Raw genomic sequence first — 23,055 nt, 5'->3', positions numbered from 1 at the left:
AATCTTGGTTAAAACTTTCAATGGCTGGTCCTGACTGGATGTGAGGGTTTTTAAATCAAAATTTCAGAAGCAACAAGTCTTGCACGAGCAACTAGTTTTAATGTAGGTGTATTTTTTCAAAAGTTATCAGATGTTTTAGATAGACATTATTTTTCTGCATCTAATATTTATAATAATGATGAAAATGGTATCACCACTCTACAAAAACCAAACAATATAATTGCTTGTAAAGGTGTTAAGCAAGTTGGAGCATTAAGAACTAGGAACACTAATGACAATGGTGTTAGCTGTAAATGCATGTGGCAATGATGTGCTTCAAATGTTTCTTTTTCTAAGAAAGAAATTTTGATGGACCAAATGAATGCATTGGTGCATTGAATGGGTCAGGCTGGATGAATGAAGATTGTTTTGATACTTACTTAAATTACTTTATTCGACATGTCAACCCAACAAAAGAAAGCCCTGTGCTATTACTTTTAGACAACAATCATTTATCTATTCAATTAATAGCATTGTGTAAAGATAATAGTATAGTTTTGCTTTCCTTTTCTTCTCATTGCTCACATAAATTGAAACCTTTAGATAGATCTGTATTTGGACCATTCAAAAAACGCTTAGCTAATGCACAAGAATCATGTCATGGATGAAAATATGGCCAGAAAAAACGATGATGTATATGATTTGCTAGGAATTGCAAAAATAGCCTTACAGCATTCTCTTACACAACAAAACATAACATCTGGTTTTAGAATGGCAGGAATATTCATATTTGATTAAGACATATTTTCAGATGCAGATTTTGCTCCATCATTTGTTACTGATTGTCCAGCAACTCAATCTAAATCAGGTATTGATATTATTATATCAACTTCAATTTCAGATTCAATTCCATTTCCGGCATCATTAGAATTTTCCCCAGAGAATGTAAGACCTATCAACTATCATAAGCACAACCTAGGAAAGAAATACTCACTAGATCAAAGAGAAAGTATGCTGAAACTCTTACAGATACTCCAGTAAAACAGCGACTTAGGCTGAAAAATAAATTAATTCTAGAAAGAGAAAGTCTAAAACTTCTACATCAACAAAAAAACAAACATTAAAGTTGAATTAAAATGGAACTCATGTAATTAATTTGCATTAAAAATATTATTGTGTCTCTATATCCAATAAACAGAAAAAAACAGAATTTAAATATCCTAAATACTCTTCTTGCCTTTTTTTAAACTTAATTGTTGTTTATTTGACTAAGAGAATTGTTTTTTTCAAAAACAGTTTTTAGTTTACTAAACAAATCAGGTATATGTGGAGTCTAGCATAATAAAAGTATTGCAGCTCAATGAAAATACTACTTTCTTTTATTGTAATTATAAAATATTTTTTGCGAAATAGAAATTAGAGATTAACTAGTAGTTTTTCTATGAACTCTACAAGGCTTATACTTTTAGAGTACAGTCGTCCCCCGGTTAACGAACTTAATTCGGAGTACGAACTAGTTCGTTATCCGAAAAGTTCGTTAACCGAAACGCGTTTTCCCATAGGCCGCCATTAAAAAATTTTTAATTGGTGGATTTTGCCGAAATAATGGGGGAAAAAATTCAAAAAATTGTCCAACTTGATAAATAAAATAGGCAAAGGTGAAATGATTGAAACCTGAGATTTATGCACTTTTAAAAATTGAAACAAATTGAAATTGTGCATGAAAATTGCTTGTCAAAGTTTTAGAAAAAACTAAAAATTGAACATGAAAATTGCTTATCAAAAAATGGTTGATTTATTCACACTAAACTCCTTAGCCAGGTCACTTTGCTTTTCACCTTTTTGCACTCTTTGAATGATTGTCTTTTTCTCTTCAAGAGTGAAAACTTTTTTTTGCAGGGTTCGACATTTTGAAAAATCGCAAAATCGAAAAATCGCAAGTGGGAAAAAAACCTAGAAAAAAGCACAAAAATGCATGAAAAATATTAGTGAAACAAGAAAAGAAAAAAATGAAACAACAAAAGCACACCCAGCACAACCATTCACCTCCCAGGCTTCCATGACACTCACAAAACTGAGGGGGAAATGCTGGACGGCGCGCCCGACCTTCACGCGCGTGTGCACGCCATTTGGCGGTCCCGGTTCGTTAACCGAGTTCCGGTTTGTTAACCGGGGGAGGATTTTGGGCAAACTTTCGGTTCGTTAACCGAAAGTTTGCTAACAGGGGGGTTCGTTAACCGGGGGACGACTGTATTGTGTTTCAACTTACCTCGTTCACTGTTGCAACTTGCCTCGATGCGGGGGTAAGTTGCAACATTTTCATTTTTGTTTGGCTATTGCGGAATAACTAAGTTCTATATTATATTTATCAATATTAGATTAATATGTCACTAAGATCTATTTTATAACCCTGAAAAAAAATTTCAAAAATATTAAAGTTTAAGGTGATAAATGCATATTTTTAAATTTTGTCGCAACTAGCCTGGTCTCCCCTACTTTTGAATAAGTTTTCTGCTTGCAAAAGAAGAATTTATGTGTTGATTGCAATTATCAATCAAAAGCAGTATCGGCTCACAGATGTGCCGCATATTTAAATTTGGCTAGCAGGTTTGGGTTTTTAAACAACTTGCGAACATTAACTCGTATGGAAAAGATAAAACATACTGTTTTATCACTTCCATACGAGTAATGTGATACTTTAGCAGCACATCACTCCAACGACATTGAGGTCAACTTGAAAGAGAAAATTTCGATCTTACGCAGTCACACAAATGAATTCGATGTTACAAAAACAAGCTAGGAGTTGTTAAAGTACCGCATTTTGCTTTTTTTGGTTTGGTAGAAACTCTTCCAAGTGTTGTAGTAGCTTTTAGAATTTACCTCAGTCTAATGCCTAATGATGGCAAATTGTAAGGAGAAAAAAGTTTCTCACAAAAGAAACTTTTTTCTCCTTACAATTTGCCATCTGTGTTTTGAAAGTAAGATGACCAGATACAATTTGCCATTTGTGTTTTGAAAGTAAGATGACCAGATACAATTTGCCATTTGTGTTTTGAAAGTAAGATGACCAGGCAACTCTCATTTGATGACATTGTTGAACAATTTGCCTGACAAAAATCCAGAAAATGTCAGTTTTATTTTTTAAAAATATGACTCATATTAAATGATACATGTCTATTACTTTTTCTTTTGTCAAAATATCCCCAAAATAATTGTAACTCTGGCCCCAGGTACACTTAACTCGCCGCTGATTCCACACGTTAATTTATTAGGAAAGCTTCAGAACCAACTGTTGAGGCAATACCGCTAATTGACTTTCCAAGAATTCAAATTTCTCATACTAAAAAATTTTTGCCATCATTTTATTTAAATCATGGACATAAGTTTAAACTTTTTGTGCCCTAAGCATAACGTTTTATTAGAGAAATAAATTATTATAACAGTTGTTCTGATTTTATAAAAAACTTATAACAAATATATAACAAAAATATTTTATTTAATTTTGTTATATTTAATAGAGTTTTGGAAGAGATCTCTTCAAAACTCTTCAAACAAGTATGGAGTTTTTTAGGATTTTTAAGGTATTTATTGTAAAACATATTACTTTAAAAAAAAGTTATTTTTTAAAAATAGCTTGTATGCACAAATTTAAACATGACGATCATGAGCATGATTACGATCATGGACATGATCCCAGTCATAAGATGATCAGGAACATGGGCTGATCAAGATCATGGGAATGATCACAATCATGGACATGATTGCAATCATGGACATGATTGCAATCATGGACATGATTGCAATCATGGACATGATTGCAATCATGGACACGATTGCAATCATGGACATGATCAAAATCATGGACATGATCACAATCATGGACATGATCACAATCATGGACATGATCACAATCATGGACATGATTGCAATCATGGACATGATTGCAATCATGGACATGATCAAAATCATGGACATGATCACAATCATGGACATGATCACAATCATGGACATGATTGCAATCATGGACATGATCACAATCATGGACATGATTGCAATCATGGACATGATTGCAATCATGGAAATGATCAAAATCATGGACATGATCACAATCATGGACATGATCACAATCATGGACATGATCACAATCATGGACATGATCACAATCATGGACATGATCACAATCATAGACATGATCACAATCATGGACATGATCACAATCATGGACATGATCACAATCATGGACATGATCACAATTATGGACATGATCACAATCATGGGCTGATCACGATCATGGACACTACAAATAATTTTAAAAACTTTTAGTTTATTGTATGAAAAATTTCGGGTCTTGTGTTAAATCTTAACTTAAGTTAAGATTTAACACAAGACTTAAAAGATTTAAAACTAAAGAATAAATTGTTTTCTAAAAACAAGTTAAAGGTTAAGGTAAAAGCTAATATATTAAGATGTCAATTCTGAAAGCTTTTTAACTCTTGACACAATATAAATAGACGTCTTTACAGTTCCGATAATTTCATTTGCGCGCATATTTAATTGTACGTCATGGTTCTTTATGCGCAGAATCGCATGAAAACAAGTAAACAACACATATAATTTAAAATAGTAACCTTGAAAGAAACAGTTGTTTACTTAAGTTTTTTGTTATGTTTTTTTCATGAAAGACATTGATTTAACTTTATATAAGTTTATTTTAACTATTTTAAATCTAAAATCTATACTGTTTATATGTTTTTGTAAGTATAATATTTGTAATCAAGGAAAAAAAAAAACTTGTATGTTGAGTGTAAAAGCTCTAAATAGTAATTAATATTGAGAAATAAAAATGAGCTTTCGGGAAAGAAAAATGCAAAATGGTAATTTTTCGGAACTGTGAAGAGGTCTAATTGAAAGGAATGGTTATGGGGAAAATCATATTAAGGGTATCAAGAAAGCCATAAAATGCATATATGCGAAAGATACAAAGTATTTCTGTTTTTATGGAGGTTGCAACGTCCTTATAGTATACAAAATAAAATCTTTTTTAAGGACGCTGCAACGCGTTGGTTAGAATAATATTTTTACGGACAATCCAACGCCTTGCTAAGAATAATATTTTTTAAATGTTAAAGTAAACAAGAAATATTTAATAAGTTTTTTTGGTAGTTTTTTAAAAAACGGAATCAGATTCCACACTAGATTTTAACTATTAACCTGAAAAATCAAGTATTGAAAAAATTTAGAAACTTTTACCATAGGTCAGTAAAAAGCAAGCTACTGGTAGCATATAATAAAGTAAGTATTTCACATGTCATTGTACATGTCCTGCTGTATAGTCGGATTTGTATTTATAAAGCAAATGAATTTAGACACAACTTGCGGCAGTTTAGTGGTAGAGCATTTACTTCATAAGCGATAAATTCCAAGTTCCATTCCCACTCGACGTCCCTGATAGGACCGCGCTCAAATTGTTTCTCCGCGCAGCAGCCTTGTTTTTTAAGGTTTGTCAAGAGTCAGAGAATCGAGAGAGTATCCACAATAAAGTAGCCTCCTCAACTTAGCGGTCCTCTCGGCCTTGGGGAGGTGAATTAAATTAAAAATAAAGCCATGTTGCGCATGTTGCGCATTGGAAGGTGTCTTGATTTCAGAGCAGGAAAGGCCTTCGCTTGACTTTTTTTTAAAACGCATTGTTTCAACTTTTTAGCCTTTAGTTATAACTTACTGACATTTTGCTAGCTCTTAGATATGACAATTAGCTTGTCTTTAAACGGCCATGCAGTATTGTGTGTTTCCCAAAATAATAAACGTAAAATCCATTGTCGTAAAATCCATTGTCGTTTAAATTTGCACTTCTCCGGTTTGTTTAAATTTGTACTTCTCCAGTGTGTTTAAATTTGCACTTATCCGGTATTTTAATGATTAGAGTAGTTTTTCTGTAATTTTTATCTCTTCCACTATTTTTATCATACCTCTAAGAGAATTTAATTTTTTAAATTATGTAAATTAATTTCTAAAGTCTTTTTTTTTTTTCTCCTCACTTTAACTTCTTAAAATAAAAAAGAAAAGTACGTAAATTATATCGTTATTTTAATAGATTAGTTGTATTTTTTATTTACCTGATGGCCCCATGATGGCAAATATTTCTCCTGGGTTTATTTCTCCACAAACATTCTTTAGAATTTCTTTTGAATCAACGCTAACGTTCAGATCAGCAAACTTTATATAAATTTCTTCACTTTTTTTTAGGGTTGCCATTTATTTAATACTTGCTGGTTGTTACTAGTGCAAATATACTTTTTTTAAAAAACTACCTGCAACCTCATTAACGGTAATAAAATGTAAATATACAAATATTATTTTTATACTAGAATAAACTTAACTTCAAAACTAAACTTTAAAAAAATATTTAGTTTACGAAAGCAGACCTTTAATTCAATATTTAATCAACATAAATTAAATATGTCAATATTTAATGAATAAATCAATATTCAAATAAATATTAAATAATACGAACTAAGGATGGCTCTTTTACTTATTTTGATGTAAAAACGCGAATTATTTTAGGCGTATATTACTTTACATAACTCATATTAAAATATATAATTTACTTATATTTAAAAATAATTGTTTATTTTTTTACATAAACTATATAGCATGTAAAACTTAATTACTTAAATTTTTTTAATGAGTAGGGTCATGGCACCCCCTACCGCGACTTTAAGAAAACTTTTAACTTCAAAATTTCTTAACTCCATAGCCATAACAGATTTTTATTTAGGGTTTTCGAGTTAATATTTTATACTCAATTATTAACTAAATTATATAATTCGAATTTGAGTAAAGTTATTTTTTTAATATTATTTTTAATTTTTTATAAGGTCTAGTACATTTCTTCACCCCGTGATTAAGCACCACCTACCGTAATCGATTCTCCACCTACCGTTTATGAAAAAAAATCGTATATTTTAGTTTTAGTTTTATTTATTTAAATCAAGAAACAAATACATGAATTTAGTATCATTACAAAACAAAGAAGACATTAGTTATAAAATTATCCACCAAAACCTTTTTCTGAATTTAAACTTTTTTTCTTTTTAAATTCTTTTTTTAAATGTTTTTTTTGTCTTTTATTTTCATTTTCTTTTGTAACAGCTTGTTTTCTTTCAAATTTTTCTTGTTTTTCTTTTAATTCTTTTTTTTTTCAGCAGCTTTATTTTTACGTTCAATTTTTTTTGATATCTTCTTCTTTCTTTGCAGTACACAATTTTAGGCGTATGTATTAATATAAGATTTACAATTCTTATGAAGTTAATTTTTTTGTTGCTATGGATTTATACATTACTTTGCTTAGCATAGCAACAAAATATTTTCGGTAATTGTTTGTAATTCAATTACTAACACTAACAGTAATGTTATTGCTTTGAATTTTAATTAATACCATTTGTAGTAACTTAATTACTAACAAGAACAAGTACCCTACGCAGCATGTTGATTTTAGGCATGCTGTTCAACGATTTGTTAACTTGTATAAAAAAAAGTGGAAATCTGCAAACTATATTGTCAAAAAATTTGAAAAGAAGTTTGTAAACTGGCTTAATGAACACTTAGTTGTCAGTAAAAGAAAATTAACCAACTGCAAGTAGACGTGGTTGAAAACCATTTACATTTGATGATAGTTATACTAAAACTAAAAAATGGTGTGCATCTGGTATATTTGAATCTCATCCATCCAATGAATTATTTTTTGCAGCTAGTAAAAAACTAAGAGATGAATCTATTTTTATTGCTGCCAAGGACGTTTTAAATATTTCAAATACAGATAAAGCAAGTAATTATTCAGCAGACAAAGCACTGGCTTTAATAATTGATGCTAACCTGACAAAAGCCCCATATAAATTGATTAAAAGCGGAGCCTTGGATAAAGAATATAACATCTACCCCGCTAACAATGAGATCACAAATGCAAAATTGAAATCTTATTCTGAAAATATTACAGTTTTGGCTTCAGTTCATTTAAAAGATTTAATGATTCATACTTTGCAAAGAATCTGTGCACTTCAGCAACCTGTGCTGAGGCACTCAATATTGAACGACAAAGCAATAAAAACAATGACACTCACGTGTAAGGCTGTTTTTGATGATGCTACTGGCCGAAGCATTTATAAAAATATCAAAACCTTTTATTCAGATTTTACATTATCTTGATAACACTCTCTTCAGGATTTGAAATAGACTGATTATTGTTTTGACACTGTTAGACTATACAGGTCCTTTTATCCATGGTATTACATGGCTCAATTAGTTCATAAAACATTGATACATGGGCATCACATAATTAAAAGCCGTTTATTATCCATCGAACTTATGTCAGAGGATGCTCAAGAGGCTAGAAATAAACACTTCAAATCTTATCGCGAAAATTTCAGTCGAAAAATAGATAGAAGAGCCCCAAATACTGATCAAATCAATAGACTCCTAGTTTCTAGTGATCCTGTTATTTCATCATTGCGTTAATCAACATCACACCTAACAAATCATAAAACATTTCCTTCAGATGTTTTAAAATTATTTAAACATCTTCAAACATTATTACTTTTTTATAATTTTTGGTAAAATTTTATGTTGACGATGTTTTCTTTCTTTCAATTTTTTGTTTTTACTATTGCTAAACCATTATTTACCTAAATACTTAATTGTTATTCAATTCAGGTGGGTCAAAAATCCGATAAAAATTACTTAAAAATCAATTCACCCCTTTTTAACTAAAGAAAATATCTGGTAACTAAGCAACATAAGTATCCATAACTAAATAATAAAAATTTATCACTTTTATAAGAAATTGGAACTCATGCCGAATTTAGTGAATATAGCACTCGTAAAATATCTGCAAAATATACGAAAAATAGGTTGTTGCTTAGCAAAATAAAGGTATCCATTCCAACGAAATAAAAAATTATTACCTTCATAAAATTAAAGTTAATAAAAAAGTAAAAGTAAATAACTCTAAAAATATTTAAAATTTTTCATAACCACAACAGCCGCTCAGTTTAATTTATTTAATATAGCGAATTTAGTAGGATGGTTAAAAAAAAACACTTTTTAATTTAAAATTGTATGTTCGATTGTGAAGAAAAGTGTTTTATATAATGAAATAACAGGCCGGGTGAATAAAAAAAGCAATCGCTTTTATTTAGTAATTGGTCAGCTTTACACGAATAAAAACTTAATATATTTTCGTCAAACTTTTGTTCAAGTAAAGCTGAGCAGTTCCTTAGATTTTTTGGAGTAAATACTTAAGCTCTACGTAAATCAAAATTTGGACGAGTTTGCTACAAAATTTATTCCTGTAAAGCTGAACAGTTACTCCAAAAATGGTTAGTAAAAGCAGTTGCTTTTTTTTTCTTCACCTGGCCAAACATCAAGTTCATTTTTTTATTATTTACCTTTTATATTTTACTTTTTTTACTTTAAATTTTGAAAAATAAAAGGTAAAAAAATTATCAATAATGCAAATCACAATATTTAAACAACCAGATTCCAATCACATATTTAAATCAGGCCCGTAGCAAGCTTTTGTTTTTGTTTGAGAATTTAACTCTATGTAGTAACACGGAACAAACTCCAAACATTTACATGTTCACGTTTATCTAAAATAAAAATATTGCGATAATCGAACTCTGTTAACAATAAACCCCTAAAATTTTTACCTAAACCCCTAAAATGTTTACCCTTTAATGCCATTAGCGTGAGAGCGGCGAATTTATAACATTTATATATACATTTTTTTAACATTTTAAACTAAATTTAAGTTCAAGTCTCTAATGTCATGCAATAATCTCTGCATTAGTAAGTTTAAGAAAAAGAGAAATCCTTTTCTAAAATAACATAATAAAACAGGAGAAATATTGTATAAATAACAGGAATTTTGAATGATTTCATTTTTTTAACATAAAAAATATTAATTATAAAAAATATCATCTGAAAAAATAAAAGTTACTGATTTGTTGCTCTCACATTTGGGGTAGGGTGGTAAATGTTTTAAGGTTTTTTTGTTTCCAGGCTCCAATCACTACAAGTTTTATTTCTCAATCTAAGTATAAATCGTTACTTAGCTACAGATTGGGTTATATATATATATATATATATATATATATATATATATATATATATATATATATATATATATATATATGTATATATATATATATATATATATATGTATATATATATGTATATATATATATATATATATATATATATATATATATATATATATGTATATATATATGTATATATATATATATATATATATATATATATATATATATATATATATATGTATATATATATGTATATATATATGTATATATATATATATATATATATATATATATATATATATATATATATATATATATATATATATATATATATATAATAATGATAATAATAAAACAATATGATACAATAGTATGAAAACGCACTTAATAGATGTAATAGTAATTGAATTTTTGTTTTCAAACTCTGTTTTTATGTTTAAAAAAAACTGATTTTTGTTTTCGAATTGTCGCGCTGGTTGGATGAGATGCAAATTGAAAAAAATGAAATGTAAATTGATTTGATTTTAGTGAAACTAATCAATCTTTTTATTGAAATTATTTGTTATAATTTTTGATTTGATTATTTTTTTTCTTATGCATTATAAATATATTAAAATATAGATAAATAAATGACTAATTATATTTTTGTTGGTTTGATCAGAAAACTTTAAAGGTATTAAAAGATATAGAGCAGGTCCAGACGAAAGCATTCAACGGATGCGTCATTATTCTAAACATTTGTATAGTGACAGTATAATATTCCATATTTTAGATGCTCTTTTGAAATTATAATACTTAAACTTCAAATACTATCTTGACTAATAACTAACTTCAAAGTAGAAAGGAATTTGTTTGCGCTTCAACGTTTAAAGATTTATCTACTGTCTACAATAACGCACGCACGCTTAAACCACCTACTATTGTTATTTGATGTTCCCAAAAATTGTACAGACTCCATCAATCTTGCTAGTAAAACACAATTTTCAGTAATGGGAAAACTCATTATTTTCAAAACTTTAGTACTTTAGTTTTATTTAGAGCAACATTGGCACTATTTAAGTCAATTATCAATTTGTTTGTGTACTTAAAATAGGGATCAGGATTCACTTTTAAGGCTAAATGAAACATCTGTTTTGGTGAACGTACAAATATTAAATTTCGAACAAGTAGAAAAGCTTTACCTGATAAAGTATACAGTGATCAATAACATATGAGACATATAAGTAGTAAAACATCTTTAGTTTAAAGATAAGCGATGAGCTTCCAGATTATGAGGTGGGAGAAATAATGGAGGAGGTTATTAAAGATGTTGAAAGTTATGGAATAAAGGAGAAAACCGATGCTTATATTACAAAGACGTCACTTCCGAGGTAAAATCACTAAAGTTGTGTGACTTTTTTTCTTTTAATCAGACAATAATTAGATAAATTATAGACAAAAGTATTAATAAAAAAAACTGCTAGGTATGTTCTTGCATTGTTCTTGGAATGTTCTCCTCCATAAAAGATCTAAATACCATGTTGACATTTTAAGTCTTTTATTAGAGCATTTCCAAAAGCATTATGCTTCCTTGAGCAAATACTTTTCTTCAGCTCATAAGAGTCTTTTAACGTCGCTGTGTTGCATCCTGGAGCAGGGGCTGCTGTTCTAATTTTTAGAAACCATGGCGCATATGTAAAAATTATGAAGAAGCTGGCATCATTAAACTTTTTCTCTTTATCTACTGCTAATATTTGGTGCATAACTTTGGTCATATGAATTGTTAAAATATGTATTGCATCAACCATAAATCTTACCTTAAGTATTGAACCAGGCAACAGGAATCTAAAGTTAATAATAACTCTGCCAAAAAAAAATATACATGCTTACCAAGGAAGAATATATTTAGCTTGAATATCTTGCGGTATTCATCGTTAGAAAAGGTTTTATTATGAAGTGCACAAGTCAAGTAGGTTAGAAGTTTTTTTGCATAAAAACTGAACCAAAAACTAGAGTGCTCCAATCAAAGATACATTATCAAGCCTATTTATCTCATTAAAGATTTGTGGTCAAACCTGAAACTAATATAAATTTATTTTTGTGATCCCTGAATACCGCCAAACAAAACTTCTGAAAATGTGATATGTGGATTTCATATATATATATATATATATATATATATATATATATATATATATATATATATATATATATATATATATATATATATATATATATATATATATATATATATATACATATATATATATATATATATATATATATTACCTGTAGAGAGCCCAAAGGATAGTGGAGTCAATAATATAGGTAAGAGTTGCTACTGCTTCATGGTATTTACCAGTTTTGCAACTATTTGTATCAAAATTAGGTGCAAAAACATGGTATACACAATCATAGTATTGAAAAATGTTAAAAATCTCTCCTGAACTTGAAAAAATCTCTCCTACCTGAACTTTTCCTTTTAAATTTTTAATTATGTGAACACCTAGCAGAATGTCTTTTGAATTCGGAGCACCTGGATTTAGTACATTTATTGCCAGTCTATTACATTATTTATTGCTCACAAATTTTCTTCACAAGTTAAGTGTCAATGTGCAACGTTCATCTCTTGCCTTTCAACTTATATATTCTATTCTAATAAAAAAACCCTTTTGTTTGAAATCAGGTATGATTGAGTAGTACCTGGCATACTTAAAATAATTGTATTATGAGATTTTAAATTTATTTTTGAGTTTCATAAATTAAAATTAAGAGGAAAAATTTTCGTTGTGAAATTTTTACTCGTAAAATTACAAAGTAATAAAATTTAAACTATTTTTAATGGCAAGAAGCTCTCTATCTGATTCACTTACCATATTGAATAGATGGTCGAAAATTGAAGAAGCAGTTCAATTTTTAAATTCATATGAGATAAGCAGTAAAAAAAAATTATTCAACAGCAACTTTTTTCAATGAACAATAAACCTGTCAAGCCTTTTTCAAGAAATTTGAGACAGATGGCGTACCTTGGCGAACAAAAGATAATATATATCTTCTGTATGATTTTGTGCACTTTTTAAAAAACATTTGCAATAATTGGATTACTGAAAAGTCACAGGAATTTGAATTTTTTGTTAATAAAGAAAAAAAAGTTGCCAAATGGTCTCATATTGTAGCATTGCATAAAATAGAATCAAATCAAATGATTAAAATGTCTAAACTTACAGATGTTGCAGTGTTCCCAAAACCAATTGAAAGGCAAAAAGTTTCAACTTGTCTGAAAGTATTTTGCGAAGAAACAGTTTGTGCTTTAAAATGTCAACCACAGTTAAAAGATGTTGATGATACTATTTCTTTTCTTTCAATAATAACTGAATTTTGGAGAATTGTTAATGTTCATAGCCTTTATGCAGTGACCACATATGCGTGATCCAAATCGGTCTGCTATTTTCTCTTCTGATGATTTTAATCTTCAAAAGCTGTTAGAATTTGGAAACATAGCTAAGCAAATGTGCTCTTCTCAAAGTTCGTTTTAAAAGCTTAACTAAAGATACTTCTAAAAGTATCTATCATACTTGTAATGGTCTTGTGGAGTTATCAAAGTTTCTCTTGTCTACAAGTCATAAGTATGTTTTGCTTGGAACATTTACAACTGATCCTTTAGAAAAGCAGTTTGAAAAAGTGAGACAGGTATCAGGAGGTACATATTTTATGACTGTTCAACAAATACTAGAGAAAGTGGGTCATAAAAACAAAACTACTTTTGCAATTAGACAAATATGGTGTTGATCTTGATTTAACTACATCAGGTCATTCTTGTGAAAGATGTGGTTTTTACTTAAATGAAGAAAAATGTTTAATATTTGATAATTTGCCAGAATTAGAAAATATATTATCTATAAATGTCAAAATGACTCTAATTTACATAGCTGGTTATATTGTCCGAAATGACAAAAATTCAGATGATTCATATTTTTATTATGAGAAATTTAGAGATTTTACTGAAGAAATTAATCGTGGAGGATTAACTATACCTGGTGATTTAGTTTTTCAATGGATAATATATTATATTACCCATTGACAAACTATATTATGTTTTGTGAAGTAGCTGATAATACATGCATATCTTCTTTGTGCAGTCTAATGATGCTTGTATCAAAATCCTATAAATTAAATATGAACAGAAACCATGGTGTTACACTTTCAAATGTTTTCTTTAAGAACTATTGTAATTTATATTCTCCAAGGTCTGAAAAAGAACCGAAACAAAAACTTTTAAAACTTAGCGTTAAATAACAAAGGTCAACAGCAACTGTTTTTTTGTTAAATTGAACTGTTAAATTTAAATAATTATACTGTATATAATTATTATATAATAAAAGAAAAAAGTATTATTACTTTTTAATATATTTCAGATGTATTTTTGTTGTTTATTATTATTTTTTCCTTAAAAATTAATTTTTGTGTTCAGTTCAGGTTATTTTTTATGTATTTTTTGTTTGAAAAACTCGCCTCCAGTTTATGACGTCATCCGCACGGTGAATAGGCCTGTTATAAAGTACGCCATGCATGCATGTGACAAAATTCATTAAATATATCTTCTATACCTAAAACTCTTTCCAGATTATCTTTTATATTAACATAGTGGTATTTATGAGTGATTCCGTCTGAATTTGTAACTTTTTTTTCTTGTGGCTCTACCATTTTTAAATTAGACTTACAAAAATTAATCAATTGATATTCATGAATAAAAGAAGAAAATACATCATAGAGATTTAAAAGAAGAAAATACATCATAGAGAAAATACATCATTATCCAATATATGGACTAAACTGATAGTATCGTTGTGTTGGATTAATTGCTTTATTAAACTATTGTACGACAAAAGGAAAACAGTTAACACTCCCCTTACGTCACTAGCAAAATCAACATTAACTTGGCCAATTTAGGAACAACCAAGTTTCAGGTTGTTCCTAAAACAAATATTTTTAAATTTCAAAGAGTTTTTATAATAATAACTCGAGCATTTTTGAAGTAAGTATTTTTTGTTTTTTATGCAAAAGTTAAAGAATATAGTTTATGGTATAAAATTTATACTCAAACTTACTGGCAAAATGTTAACAACAACTCCAGCCATTTTCGCAAAATTTTCAAAACTCAAATAGTAAAAAGCTTACGGCCTTAATACAATTAATACGATACAATTTTTTGAAGATACGGTTTTTTGAGAAACGGTTTTTCGAATAACCGTTATACTTCAGGTAAAACGTCAAGTATAAAACCAATTGGATTTTTAAAAAACCAAAAATCATGATACCGTTTTTTGAAAAACCAAGTAGTTATTCAAAAAACCACTAAAAAGCCGATTCGTTTTACAGTGTAGATTAATTTCGAAAAAAATCTAAACGGTTCTTTTAATGGATTACACTATGCTAGATTTTAAGTGTTTCTTATAAATAAAGTTAAGCTCCAATTAAAAATTTAGATAAATAAGGCGTCTCGCTTAAAAGGTACCAATTCTAATCAGGTAGAAAAATTCAAAAATGAGATTTTTTTTTATTGGTTTGATCATATTACAAGACATGTCAGATATTTTTTGTAAAAATATTATTTTTGATAGTTTCAAAAAAGCTGTATTGCGAATTATCGATCTAGTACAAAAAATGCTGCTATAGTAAAACTTTTGAAAAATTATGGAGCAAATGGATTAGATCAATCAGAATTAAAATAATTAAATATAGATTGTGAAAATCATTCAGACAATGAAGCTAATTTTTCGATGTCTGACTCTTCTTTCATCAAGCATCAAGCAACGATGAAGTAATGATGACCGATAATCATTCTGTACCATCAACATTGCACAGAATGTTTTGCTTCTAAAGCAAGCGCTCTAACCACTGCGTCACTGCCGCTTTTGGTGCACTTTATTCATAGTTATTTCAGAATCATAATGAAGAAAAAATAAACAACTTAATTATAAACTTAAAAATAAACAAATCTGGCTGTGGTTGTCATCTAGAAATAAAAAATCAAAACTGTTAGCCGCGCTTCTCACATTCAGAAATACGCGAATACAGTCTTGCTTTGAAGTTGATTTAATGATTGAACATGGAATTTATCTAAATGGTAGTATTATTCAACAGTAAAGTTCACTGACAAAACAAAATAAAATTTCTCACATTTTATTCAATGATGCAAATCTTCCTACCAAACTTGCCAAATCAAACTGGACCGATCTATTTTCCATAATTTATTAAACCGAACCTATCTATTTTCTGCATAATTCTTACGCATGAATTATGCGGAAAACAACGCACTTGTTTTACCGGAAAAACTTGAAAATCAAGAGAATAACGGATGATGCTTCTTCCGTCATCAAAATCAAAGAAAAACATATATAAAAAAATTAATTGGCATGTGAGTTATCTGGAATGCTTTCTTTGCAGATTACAGCTTTCACGAAGGTTTGGAAAACCAATAAAAATATCTGAAATTAATCTAAACAAAGAAATTAAACGAGAACGTGTAACTGAAATATTGAAACATCTAAAGTTTGTTGAGAATGACCGTTCTGTTTATTATAATAATGTTGAACTGACAAAACAAAATAAATTTTCACATTTCGTTTGACGATGTAAACCTTCCTACCAAACTTGCCCGATCAAACTGGACCGATCTATTTTTAAACTCCACTCAAAGTTGGGATTTTCGGTATTGCAAAATAATCAGCCCTTGTTCAGTACAATTATGTGATACCTGAAAAAATGTTGAGTATTAAAGTAAAAAAATTTTTTCGAATATAATTTATCCCTACCTTGCTGAACATGAAGTTTTATTAAAGATACTTTCTATTGACATGCTAACAAACTGCGTAGGTCAAAAAAAAAAATATTGTATTGCAGTATTTGTTGGAAGCGTAGCTGTTGGGTTAAACCAAAACTTAACAATCATGTTCCTGTCAATTAATCACACGAAGTTTATTCTAAATTCAGGATTCGGGATACTGAAATCAAAGTTTCGGTGAAGTCAATAAGAGTATAGACATAATAGTTAAGCAATTTTATTATTTAATTTTTTATTAACAATAATTATGACCTTTTTATGTATAATAAAACTTTTAATCCCTGAGCTGTTTACTGTGAAGGCCCATCCAACTTTATTTGGAGGAGAAATAAGGGTGTTTCTCACCGAAATACACACACTCTGTACGTTTGTTACTAATAATGGTAAAAATAAAAACTTCATTAGTTAATATAAATTATTTTTAATTTCTTGGTAGGAGCAGCAAATGAAAGCAAAACAGTTTGCAAAACTCCCAGGATTAGTTCAAAAAACAGTCAGCGATTATGATTTTTCCATGCTTTTGTCTCAAGTTAAAAGGAAACCGTCTATATGTTCTTAGTGCAAACAAGTTGGACGTCTCAACATATTGCTAAAAACAGATCCACTAAATACAGCCCCAAAAGAAAAGGCGGTACAAAATAAACTTTGTAAAACTTTGACGCCTTCTGGAATATTTGTCAAATAGCCGTAGTATGTTGCATTTCATCAAAAAAAAACTTTTAGTGTAAAAGTTACGACCATTTCAAAGTTATAAACTTAGATTAAACTTTACATGGTCATAAATCTTTTTTTTGTAACTTTTTTTTAAAAAAAAAACAAAAAATAAGCAAACAAACAAACTATAAAATGGATAAAAAAATATTGATGTTCGAAAGAAATCTAACGAAACGGGGAATTTAGATGAAACACAAATATCAATAAATGTCGTTCGCGATATTTTTCATAAAATGTTTTCAAAACAGCAGAAAGATATCTTTAAGCTTATCAGTGGTAACTTAAAAATAACTAATGATAAAATAAATGAGCTACTTAATGAAATACATAAATCAAAACAAATTTGCGACTCTTTAAAAAAAGAAAACGAAAAGGTAAACATTATACTTAAAGAAATTACCGAGAGAGTAAGAATCCTAGAAAAGACAAATAAATATATTGAAGAAAGCCTAACAGTTACTCAAGACATCCAAGAAAAAAAGGTATGCGAATTAGAAAAGAAAGTTAAAAAACAAAAACAGTAAAGGTGAAGAGGAAAAGAATAAATTACGACAGCTAGAAGATAGACTCAGAAGGAATAATCAAAAAATAAACATTTTTCAAGAGATTAAAAAAGCAAAAAATAATTTATTTTTTTAAGTTATTCAAAAAAGTATACAAATGGAAATTACTAATTTAAATTAAGTGAGTCTAAAAGATAAGTACTTTTAGAGGATAAACCATTGAAGCTTTTTCAGTAAAGGCTAATAAACAATGCGGTACTTAGGATGTTCTTGATCTCATTTGTCAAGGGGGAATAAAAAATAAGAAATAAATGTCTACAAAACATATTAATCAGCTCAATAGCAATGTAACATAAAGCAGAATACAAAAATGTAATAAAAGCTGGTAGAATATTAACACAATATCAGCTAAGAAACTATTGTTCAAAATGTTTAGGCTATCAAAATGTTTATTCATCCAACTCAATAATCTCATCATTGGAGTCATTACCTTCACTATTTTGGATGGAAAGTAACGACTGATAAAACGATTTAGCCTCATTACTAATAAACTTGTTTAGTTTTTGCAAATCTTTGAATTTGGCAGATTTAATTGGCAAACTGGCAGTGTACATCGAGACGGTCGGTAATAAGGGATTGACATTAGGTTTTTCAATAACAAAACATTTAAAAACCGAACTCTCCGTGTCCAATGAAACTGCAACCATATTTTTGTGCGAATTAGAATCTTCAAAAATGAAATAACTACTCACTGCGAATTTTTCTTTATTAGCCATAATCGTCTTCTTATAGAAAGGTTGAAATAATAAATAATTATATTATATTAGTGCTTATTAAATAATTATTATTTATGAAAAATTATTATAATGCAATATGCGTAACTTGTCTATCAACATTATTGCACATTATCTCCATTTTCGATTATTTTGGACTTAGGACGTTCTTGGTCTCAGGACGTTATTGTTCTTAAAGTGCTAATTTCACTGATTCCAACATTAGTTTTATGAAAAGTTATTGTAAGACAATATGCGTAACATGTCTATCAACATTTTTGCACATTATCTCAATTTTCGATTATTTTAGGAGGTTCTTGATCTCAGGTCTTTAATTGTTGTTAAAATTCTACATTACAAAGACAAAATAAAAGTGCTACATTCATCTAACCAACTTAAAGGATCAGGAATATACATAAACGAAAACTTCTCTTTTGAAACAATGGTCAAAAGGAAAAAACTCGTAAAAGAAATGAAGATACATAGAAAAAATGGTAAATATTCTTCTATAAAATATGATAAACTTATAGTTAGAGAATTTAGGAAAAATAAAGCGAGTGCTTAATTACTTTATCATTTATATTTAGAATTTTTTTTTTCTAATCACTATTTCTTTTTTTTTATTATTATTATAATTTTTAATTGTTACTATTATTATTATTTTTTTTCCCTTTTATTTTTCGGAAAAATATGATTTAACATTTTATAAGAAATACATTACTTATGAATACTTACGAATGAAGATAATGTTACTCTTAACTCAGAACTTAATTCATTACAAAATAAAAATAGGATACTTCTAGATAAGCATTCTGACCCGGAATCAAAACAGGAATTTTTAAATGCGACATTTCTGATCACTTCCCTGCATTTCTTATTTCACAAAAATTTGATAACATCTATGCACAAAAAGTTAAAAAAAAATACGCAAAATATAAATGAAAAATACATGAAAAACTTTAATACCCTTTTATCAGATTTAAATTGGGATGACCTCCTTGATATTGAACACACAGATAAGGCATACGATAAGTTTATTTATAAATTACAACATTTTTACAATACGGCTTTTCCTGCAGTTACAAAATGTGTGAAAAAAAAACATTATTATATCCATGGATAACGCCTGGAATTATAAAGTCGTCAAAAATAAAGCAACGACTATATAATGAATGCATATAAATGAAACTTATTACAAAAATTATAAACGTGTTTTTGAGATGGTTATTAAAAACTCAAAGAGCATTTAATAAAACATAAAAATGATCCAAAAAAAACTTGGAACATAATTAAGGAAGTAATTCGCACGAAACAAACTGAGGGAAAGAGTCTTCCTATAAATCTAAACATTGAAAATAAAACTATTACCAATAAATCTTTAATTGCTGAAAAACTTATTCAATATTTTGTCAGTGTTGGTTCCTCTTTAGAAAATAGAAACTACTGAAGTAAACTTTGAGTCATATCTTACTCCTAATAAGACCTCTGGGATGGATAATTATGAAATTACTGAAAAGGAACTCATAGATGCAGTATATCTTTTAAAACTAAACAAAAGTGTGGGGTATGGTAATATTAGTAGTAAAGTAATTAAAAAATCGATAAAATACTTAACAATCCCTCTTTTACATATTTTTAATATCTCTTTAAAACTAGGTATTTATCCGAAGAACCTTAAAATTGCCTATTTTAACCTTAAAATACCTATTTTCAAATGAGGAGACATTTCTAATCCTGAAAATATCAGACCAATTTCAATTTAAAGCATTTGACGAAAGTAAGTTACCCTCGGAGTTTTTATAGATCTTAGCAAAGCCTTTGATACAGTAGACCATAGCATTCTTATAAAAAACTTGAAAGTTATGGAATTAAAAGCACATGTTTAGAACGGCTCAAAAGTTATCTAAGCAATAGAAAACAATACATACGCACACGAAGAAGGAAAAACTGATTACTTGACTATAACTTGCGGTGTTTCCCAAGGCTCAATTCTGGGTCCACTATTAATCCTTATTTATGTAAACAACTTCCATAAGTTTTCAAACATTTTAAATTCAGTTTTATTTGCAGATGACACGAATTTATTTTATTCTAATGGAGATGTCAACCTTTTGTTTAAAATAGTAAACATGGAATTTTTAAATCTAACGTAATGGTTTAAGGCAAACAAATTGTCCTTAAATTTAAATAAAACCAAGTATAGGGGAATATCGGGTAATATGGGATAGTGGGTAATATGGGATACCCCTATTATCTACTTATAGGTCAGTGCTATAAAATATTTGTTGAATTGGTTAAGAGGCTAGTGTCAGGGGTTGCTTCCGCAAGTATAAGTTGTTCTCTTTTGAATTATTTGCGTCTGAAAAAAGTCTTGCAAGTTTTCAACAGTGAACCTTACATAACATCGACTTTGTACAGGACGCCAAAATAGTCTAAAAAGGTAAACTATCTTACTATATTCAGAATTTCATTAGTAACTGACCAATTATTAAACATAAAATACCTTTTAAGGGTTGTCCATTCCACGTGGTACATAAAAAAAAAAAAAAATTAGAAGTGTGCTATATAGTGGGGTAATATGAGATACCTAAATGGGGGTAATATGAGATACCATCCCATATTACCCACGTTATTTCCATTATTTTCTTTTCATCTTATAAATTTTCAATGCTAATTCTGCTTTTATTGTATTGAGCTAGCCAGGAGTTTCATTGACATTAATTATTAGTCTGAGGAAGACGATTTTAAATGTGATTTATGCATTGACAGCGATTAAAAACTGAAATTATTTTTTTATTAATCTTTTCTATTTTTTGTAATCTTAAAGCTGTTTTTATTTTTTTTAATAAATTTTTGTTTTGTTTCATTGATTTATAAGATCTTGCATAACTTATTACCATCCTTAGCTGACATTGATCAGGTGTCCCATATTACCCCACCATTAAGGGTAATATGGGATACCCAAACATTTTCTGTTTACTAAATTTTCTCAAAGTGTATTGAAGCTTTTAGACTCATCTTTTACAGAAATGATATTTGATAGCTATTGAAACTAACTGACTAATTTTTAAAATTAATTTTTAAAATTTCATTTTTTTAGGTCGTTAAAATTAAGTATCCCATATTACCTTACTTTCCCCTACTTTTTTTCATAGAATTCACGATAAAGACAATATTCCATTAAAACTTCCTGATCTTAATATTGGTAACTCTAAAATAATTAGAGAGTCATCATTAAAGTTTTTAGGAGTGATACTTGACGAAAACTTGACATGGAGAGAACACATAAGAACGTTAAAAGATAAAATTTCAAAAAATATTGGCATCCTATACAAAGCTAAGCAATTATTAAACCAAAGCTGTTTAAAAATCTTTTATTTCTCCCTCATACATTGTTATATAAACTATGCAAATATTGCATGGTGCAGCTCTAACGTAAGTAAAGTTAAAAAATTGCTTAGTAGACAAAAACACGTTCTCACAATTGTTTTAGGTGCGGGTCGTTTTATATATTTTAAAGAACTATTTAAAATCATCACATACTTAATGTTTTTCAGTTGAACCTTTATCAAATTCTTATATTTATGTACAAGTTTCATAATGAAGTAACTCATATAATATTTAATACATTTTTCAATAAAATTAACCACGATTACCCTACAAGGTTTTCAAATTACAATTATGAGCAACCTAAAATGCACTATTTGGTTACTAAATTTTCTATTGCCATCAGAGGTCAATTATGGAACGTTTTGTTAAATAACCAGCTGAAAAAAGTTAAATAACTAACCAAAAAAATTCTTGGACTCCGGTGAATCTTCCAGTGAAAAAAGTTGTTGAATGAGGAAGAGTTTTCTAATGATAAGGAAAAAAAATTGTTTTGAGGATGTGTGACAAGATTTTAGAGCATGTTGTTATGCACCCTGATCTGCTTTTGCATATCTTAAGCCATAAGTATAATTAAAACGTATTACAGTAATACTCGCCTTCAACAAGCAAAATGGACAGATGGATTTTTCTTTAATTATAATGATTATTACAATCAATAATGTTTAGATGTTTAATTAAATTCAAATATCATTATCCGACAAATTTAATTATAAAATGTTACAATAATTTGATTTTTAAGGATGTAATCAATGATGTTAAGGTGTTTAATTAATTAA

The 23,055-nt window shown here is 28.5% G+C and overlaps 1 protein-coding gene across 1 annotated transcript in view; it reads right to left on the bottom strand.

The window, feature by feature from the left end:
- Positions 1-6,319, bottom strand: part of LOC101239819 (uncharacterized) — a 36,102-nt gene extending 29,783 nt beyond the window's left edge. Inside the window, exon 1 of the mRNA XM_065793337.1 lies at positions 6,093-6,319. Within this exon, the coding sequence (XP_065649409.1) occupies positions 6,093-6,231 (139 nt within the window). The 5' untranslated portion in view covers positions 6,232-6,319. The remainder of the gene's footprint in view (positions 1-6,092) is intronic.
- Positions 6,320-23,055: the final 16,736 nt, after the last annotated feature.

This window comes from Hydra vulgaris, chromosome 03 (assembly GCF_038396675.1).
Source record: "Hydra vulgaris chromosome 03, alternate assembly HydraT2T_AEP".
In the NCBI taxonomy this organism is placed as follows: Eukaryota; Metazoa; Cnidaria; class Hydrozoa; order Anthoathecata; family Hydridae; genus Hydra; species Hydra vulgaris.
The sequence above is the reverse complement of the archived record's forward strand: the minus strand, read 5'-3'. Positions and strand labels throughout refer to the sequence as shown.